The 7649-nt window shown below is 29.9% G+C and overlaps 1 protein-coding gene across 2 annotated transcripts; it reads right to left on the bottom strand.

Moving 5' to 3' along the window:
• Window positions 1-1446: 1446 nt before the first annotated feature.
• LOC100246741 (wax ester synthase/diacylglycerol acyltransferase 11) lies at window positions 1447-5404 on the bottom strand. 2 transcript variants are annotated; one of them, XM_002263216.4, is made up of 7 exons: window positions 5090-5404; window positions 4346-4912; window positions 3912-3978; window positions 3615-3724; window positions 2607-2816; window positions 2294-2431; window positions 1447-1829 (listed from the first exon to the last, which is right to left on the bottom strand). In XM_002263216.4, exons 1-7 carry the CDS (start codon window positions 5366-5368, stop codon window positions 1674-1676), a joined length of 1527 nt encoding a protein of 508 aa, XP_002263252.1. In that variant the 5' UTR covers window positions 5369-5404; the 3' UTR covers window positions 1447-1673. The 2 variants fall into 2 exon arrangements, with proteins under 2 accessions (XP_002263252.1, XP_019081274.1); XM_019225729.1 differs by having other exon boundaries at window positions 1447-1774.
• Between the last annotated feature and the right edge of the window lie 2245 nt (window positions 5405-7649).

The raw sequence follows: 7649 nt of genomic DNA, 5'->3' as shown, positions 1-7649 counted from the left end.
GTGGTGGGGGCCCTACGTAAGTGATTTTATGATTGATTGATTGTTTGATTTGATTATCATACATGATTGATTTATCCTACTCTTTGACATGCATGAGATTATTCTTAAATTGTGCACTAACCTTCTCTATTGATAGCACATGGTGGCTCTTTGCCTAGGTATGTACCCATTTTCCCTCTAGTTGTTGTCTATGCATGTCCTGATTCTCACATGTGCATGATTTATTCTGGGTATTCATTGATTTACTCATTTATTGTCATGATTGCTTCATTTTTATTAGTAAAGACCCGACTTTAGGGACTTAGAGGGGTGCTACGGTTTTTACCGTACCTTCCCGATAAGTAACCTGACCCCCGAACCCGATTCGGATTTTCGTAGATCACCTTTTCCAAAATAAGGAGTCACACTTAGAGTTTTCTTTCTTATTTTGTTTACCCTTTTAAAATAAAACAAAAATAAGTGGCGAATCCAAGTCATTTTTCTTAATCGATAAAATCATTTTTTTAAAATAAAAAATCGAGCTTGCCATCGAGTGGAAATCATATCAGCCGAAATGCGGGGTCCACAATGACATTCAATATTTAATTTCAGGAAGGCATGCAATTGATTATTCATGATTAGGGATGTTATGTCCATACATTTTGTTAGTCCTTGTGTCGATTTTTAAGGCTTGAGAGAATGACTGGGTCCATTTGAGATTGCTAGAGGGCAGAGAGATTAGAAAGGAACTTGACAAAGTATTTTAGGACAAGTTTGGTCCACAATAGATGCAAGAGAAAGAAAATAAAAAATAAATATAGAAGTTTTAAAAATTATTAAAGAAAAAAATTAACACCAAACTAAACTTGATTGATATTTATAAAAGCACATAAAATCGGTTTATTATAATCTAAAATATTAAGCCTAATAAAATAAATAAATTTTAATTATTTTTTAAAATTTATCAAACTACATAATCTATTTTCTAATTAAATTAACATTTTTAATATTAAATATAAGAAAAGTATAAACTGGAAAATAAAATTTTAAATATTTTTAAATAATTAAAAAGTAGTGATATCTGTATCATGATTTTTTTATATCCTTAAATATATTTAGCTAAATAAATCATTATATTAAACTGTTTTTGAGTATATAAATCATTATTTTAAATTTGTTTTGGGTATAATATATTTTCTCTCTCTATATATATCTATGAGTTTTTTTCTAGGGTTCAGGCGGATTAATGTCTCTAGCCATTAGAGCAACAGAGCTTGGGAGTTGCCAAGTGATGGCAGTTGTCGCCTTGTAACTTTAGCCGTTGCTGTGGCCCGATATTAATGCTTTAATCAATTTTAAAATTTGAGATATCATGGAGCCCAAAATTTTGGAAGTCTTTGACTTCATCGGACTAATTAGCCCAACTTAAGACCCAATTAGGCTCAAGCCCAAGGCTGGCCCAGCCCATTCCCAAAACAAGGCATTACCCACATCTTATTCTCATATAAAAATTTCCAAGCATACATGCATGTGACATATATATAACATTATAAAGCTCAAAATTTATTCGAAAATAAAACATTTCACTTTAGATTTATAAAACACATACGATGAAAACCACAAATGACCATAAAAGCATAAATCTCCATAGTTGGATGTAACATGTAATAATCTTCTTATTTTATGGAATTTTTCTAGACAAGACCTCTTGCAATGACAGCATCCTTGATAAACTTGAGTGACTCTTCAAGATCATCACATAATCGAGTAGGATCAGGAATTATTTCTTCATCAACTGAAAGAACAAATGTCATTTTATTGATGTAACTTTGGAAATGAATCATCAATCCCTACGACAAAACACAGAATAAAAAGTCAGTTATAATATCATTTCGTTTGCATTTTTTCATGATTTCTCACTTCTAATTATTTATAAAATGATTTCTATTTTTTTCAACTATTTTTACAAAACATTTTTTTAATCAAAATTTACATGAAGAATAAGCCCTAAAAGATAGTTTCTCTTAAAATTTATTATTGAGAAGAAAAAAAGTTAAGAGAAAAAAAAAAGATAGGTATAAAAGAGAAGAATGGGAAGGGTGTTTTTAGGATATTGGAAATTTGTAGGTGATGTATTAATACTGTTAGTATTTTAAAGTGAATGTGTAAATATGATAAATGTAAAGAAAAAATTGATGAATACAAATATAATTTCTCGATTATGGTTCATACTTTCAAACCACAAAGGTCATATTTTCATATTTGAGTTTTCAATGACCCATTTAATCAAATAACCATATATATATATACTTACTTGTGGTTGGCCGTAAACGCTTGGAGCAAGAAAAGCCATTGGATGGCCATAAAAACCGATTTCTTCCATAGGTCCAACTACATTTGAGAAGCACATTGTCGTGTGATTCAAAACTCTACGGTATAAAAATGCTGCAACCTATTTTCCATGCCAAAAAAAGGATCTCCAAGGTAAGATCACAAGAAGAAAATAGAAAGGAAAGAAAACAAAAAATAGATGTTAGATTTTTTTTTTTTGTTGGAAGAGGAGGAGTTTGAAAATGTATAATTTCCTAGGTGATCTATTTCAATATTAAGGATAAGGAAATTCATACCTTGGCACCAAATAATTTGAGAACTGTCTTAATAATGAAATATGCAAATATAGCTTCATGAGAATGCTTCTTTCGATCGATTGTGGCTTTAGTTTGGCGAATATAGTCTAAAGGGTCATCGTATAAGGCAATGGCAAAAGGGAGGAGCATAGATCCAATCCAATTTCCCCATTTCGCTTTGGACCCCTTCTCCATCATCTCAGCTAAAACCTAATTACCATGAAATTTCATAATGAATAAACCAATCGATTTGTTTTGTAGCACATGAAGGATTTTAAGGTGATTGTTGTTAAAACATTTTTTTTTCACTAACAATTTATTGAAGATATTAGAAAATTAATTAATATTTTAATTTAAATGGCAAATGTGTTTTGAGAGCATTTTGATAGTTATATCCATTAATAATTAGAGTATCGAGTTTAATGTATATTATAATCCTCTTGTTGAGAGAACTTTTTAAACATTAAAGTTACTATTAAAACATAACTTCATACTCTTATACACCTTTCAAAGTAATATATTGGTTGTTTGATTTTTGGGAAGTAATAAGAAAATAAAAAAAAATTGCTAAAAAAAATAGTTTTCTCATATTTGACTTCACCATAAATTTTTTTTTAAAGAAAATTAAATATAATTAAAATTAGTTAAAAATTTATACATTTAAAAATTATTTGATCTTTATATGATAAAAGAACTAAGTAGAATGAGTTTGAAGAAACGTATAAAAATAAATTATTGATTTTGAATCTAAATTTTATTTTCCTTCATTTATTTTCCTATTTTATTTTCTTTAATAATTCCTATGTTTTATATACTATTTTTTATGTTTAAAAATAAAAAGTAAGAAATGCATCCAAACATGACCTTAACCGTTGTTGTTCTATACGCTTTGAAAACAGAGGTTAAAAGCTGTTGAAAACAAAATCCCTATTATATCTTAAAGTTGGCCACACAGCAGCCACATTTTCCTACAAATATTCTTTCAAATTGAATATGAAAATCACTCACATGAAGCCCTGGTGATGGTCTTATATTCATCATAAGAGTTGCCCTCAGGCGAATATTCTTCGGAAGATTATTTTTCTTTTGGGTGGCTCCTTTATCTTCCTTGGTCTCACCTGCAATTAATAAATGGAACATATGTTAAAGAGTTTCTACTCATATAGTTTAAAGATTATTTTATCTAGCTCTCTTCCAAATTTCCCAATTGATCATATTATATACATAGCTTCAATGTGACTTGTAAGCTTGAATACAATGGTTGGGCAGGTAGAGAAATTGAACTGAGAATTAATGAAAGCTTACCATATCTTCTATTGAGATATCGAGAAAGACCAGCCAATGACACTCCCATTACAACATCGTTAATAGTCTGCAATGCCCCAAAACAATAAGATTTATTAAGTCTAAATAATGTTATATTATTTATCAATTTGAACAAAAAAAAAGAACTCAAACAACCTTATTTATTAAACCCGTAAGTTTACATTGTTATTTCACATGTAGGCTTTTTCATTTTTAAATAAAATTTTTTAAAAAGTAATAATAAATTTTATAAAAAACATAAATTAGGTAATAAATTTATATTTATTTTAAATTATTTTTTAAAATAATCATTATAATTATTAATTGAAATTTGTCTTATTTTTTAAAATGAAAATGTTGTATTATGTTTCTATTTAAAGCACAAGTATACAAGGAAACTTAAAGGGTGGAGCCAGTTTTTGGAATCAACTTACTGTTTTCATCCCATTCTTGATTAGTTTAATATCATCAAGACTAACGGTTCGGTAAACAAACCTCCTTGGCACATGCCCACCTCCCTTTTTCCAACCATTGCTGAGTGGCGTCATGGTATCCTTTAAGAAGAGAGTTGTGGCCAGAAACATCAAAACATCTATAATAGTATTCCAAACCAGTCGAATTGTCCACCAAATCCTGCCGGACTTTACCGGATCAGGATTTGAAGTCTTTTTCACTGGCAAAGTTGGGAGAGCTTTCGGGTTGGAGATTTGACGGGAGCAAGCGAGGACAAGAGACATGAGGGACATGCCGTCGCCCAGGGAATGGTGGATTCGGAAAACGGCGACAGACTCGGCATCCGAGGTCTTAATGTTGAGAATATGGAGCTCCCAAAGAGGCTTAGAGTAGTCTATGTAGGTTTTACTGAGATTGGAGATGTAGTCTTCCACCATCTTGTCTGGTGAAGAAATGGTGTGGTGGAGGCTTGGTATTATAATGTGCTTGTCCAAGTCCACCTTTGTTGGAACCCATTTCATCCCTCCATCTTTTTTCACGTCCTTCACCTAATCGAGATAATATAAAAAAAATAAATTGATAAGCCAAGAGGAGATGAGGTTTTTATCTTTTAAAAACAAAAAATTAGGACATGCATTCAAATAAAGCCTTACGTAAAAGAAGCTTGGTTTAGATATATATCATGCCAAGATATTAATTAATTTACCAAAAAGCTTTTTTCATACCTGCAAGCTAGAGAAACGAGGGTGCTTAAGCAGACTGTGCTCCAAATTGGCTTTAACAACATCAACATTGATTCTGGTTTTGCACCCAGCAATGGCTATGACATAGACATTGAAGCAAGTTTCATGAAAAATTCGACCAACTGGACTCAAAGCTTCTCCTTCTTCTTCTTTGATATCCCCGGGTTTTTTGCCATCTCCTACTTCTCTTGCCCCTGATCTCTTTGTTTGAATAGGCTTGAGAGCTTGCTGTCTTGAATCCAGATCACCTACTGGATCCATGACACGCAGCTCAGCTTTTGGATGAGACTGAAACTGTATCGGGTACTGGGCAAACACATATATGTAGTAGTAGTCCCACGTACTTAAATGATATGACAGGAAGGTTGTTGCTAGTTATTGGAGCGCTAGGACACGTCTTTCGTGTGGGGCACCAGTAACATGATTTACATCAATTTTGATAAGATTTTTAATCGCATGATATAGTTGAGATATTGAAATGTATTTGACCTTCAACTGATGTGTAAAAGACATTTAGAAATACAAAAGGATGCATGAATGATCTTATCATGTGTTATACATATACAAACATATATAAAGAAGCATCTAATTCTTTTTTATGCATGCTTCATTTGGCTCAAGGTGATATAGCTCACATGATAGAGCTTCACTTTTGTAGCTGGGGCATTTATTTGTCTAATAAACATCCTGCAATTGAGTAGGTAACTCTTATCTGTCAAAGGAAAGGGGAAAAGCTGATATCGTACGTGACTGTTACTTGGAGTCTTTTACCCTTCCTAAGGTTTCCTCATTTAGGATCTCAAGAAAAGTCGATCAAATCGGTCTTTACGAATAGCTTAATGTACTATCTTTTTTATATACTTCTCTTAATAAAGTCTTTTTTTGGGTATATGTTCATTATCTAATAGGTATGTAGGTAGGTAGGGCCCCCTTCAAGTCATCAATGGAAATGGAAAGATGGCGTGCCTCCACCCTTGTTGGTTCTGCTCCTATCTAGAATCCAGTGGCATATGAGTTATAAGACCACATTGGAAATTAATTTCGAACTCATAATATTGAAGTTTGGAATTTCAAATTGAATTCAGGATTAATGATAGAGACGGTACAAATTTTATTTCCAAGAAATGGATTTGAGGGTTTTGCCAGGAAAGAATTTGGCTTGCACATGGATAGTAATTGAACCAACTGCCGTTTTTGAGATTTGGACCGAACTTGGGCATCCTTTCAAATTTATGATAATTTCAACCACCTTACCAAACTTTCATGCCATGTTTTAATTGTAAAAAATGCCGAAAGCGACAGACACTGTCAGAAGAAATAAATTGTTATACTACTTTTTTAAATAAATAGAAACCATCCAAGGATATTTGAGTAATTTGAGATATAAATACAAGGATCTTATAATATAAACAAATATAGAAAATTTTAAAAATACTTTTTAAAATATGATACTTTAAAATATTTCTAAATTTATGGTGTTATGTCACATAGTTGCTACGGGGACATTATAATAGAATATTAAGGACATATTTAGGAATATTTTAGAAACCCATTCTAAAAAAAAAAATTATATTTTGGGAATAGTTTTCAAAATTACTTTTTGTTTTTTGGAATAAAAGTTTTTTTTTTTTTTGAAAATTTAGAATGTTATCAAACTATTTTTTGTATTTTTAATGTAAGAATAATTATTTTTATTTCAATGCTTTATTTTTAATTATTTTCCTTATTTATACAATTATTTTTAAAATAGCTTATGTAAGATAAATAAAAGGAATTGAAAATAATTAAAATATATTCTTAAAAAAATCAAACAAATTCTCAAAAAGTTGTTTTCTTATAAACAATTATCAAATATGTCTTCAAGTTTTAAAACAGTTTTTTGTTCTTAAAAAGATAGATTTGTTTTAAAAAACAGTTCCCAAGCTTTAAAGTCATGTCTTAAAATACATGATTTCTTTGTTTATTAAAATTATGTCTTGGAGACACCAATTTTTTTTATATTATGTTAGTGTCATATTTTCAAGATACAATTTTTTTTATGTATTTTTTACATGAAGTTTATTTGTTTTCCATTTTTGTGATTTCTAAAAGTTTTGTTCACTTATCATGATTAGCATAAAATTATAAATGGATCAAACACACAATTTTAATTGTAAATTTATGGAGTTTATTTATTATTTTGAGTTATTTTTTTCAAACTTTTTTAATTATCCTAATTAAAAAAAATTATAAATGGATAACAGCCACGATTTTATGTAAATAAATAAAGTTTATTAATTTTTTATTTTTCTCAATTCGTTTTCAACCTTTTGGTTTAATAATCTTGATTTTTTATAAAAATATAAATGAGTAAAAAACACAACTTAGTTGTAAATACATTGAGTTTATTTACTTTCAATTTTTCTTTATTTCTTAGTTGAGTTATCCTAACTTATTTAGAACTAGATAGATCTTGTGGAACGTCTTTTTTACATCAACTTATCCTTTAAGAGTATATTTATGCACCTCCTCATGATCATTTACTTTTAATCTTAACTTCTAC

This window comes from Vitis vinifera, chromosome 15 (genome assembly GCF_030704535.1).
Source record: "Vitis vinifera cultivar Pinot Noir 40024 chromosome 15, ASM3070453v1".
Classification (NCBI taxonomy): Eukaryota; Viridiplantae; Streptophyta; class Magnoliopsida; order Vitales; family Vitaceae; genus Vitis; species Vitis vinifera.
The sequence above is the reverse complement of the archived record's forward strand: the minus strand, read 5'-3'. Positions and strand labels throughout refer to the sequence as shown.

Excerpts from the sequence above, each read along its gene's own strand:
- LOC100246741 (XM_002263216.4), bottom strand. The coding sequence starts at position 5,368 with ATGGATCCAGTAGGTGATCTGGATTCAAGACAGCAAGCTCTCAAGCCT. Across the intron at positions 4,913-5,089 it reads CTCGTTTCTCTAGCTTGCAG|GTGAAGGACGTGAAAAAAGA; the intron begins GTATGAAAAAAG and ends TATCTCGATTAG. Across the intron at positions 2,817-3,614 it reads GACCATCACCAGGGCTTCAT|GTTTTAGCTGAGATGATGGA; the intron begins GTGAGTGATTTT and ends CATGGTAATTAG.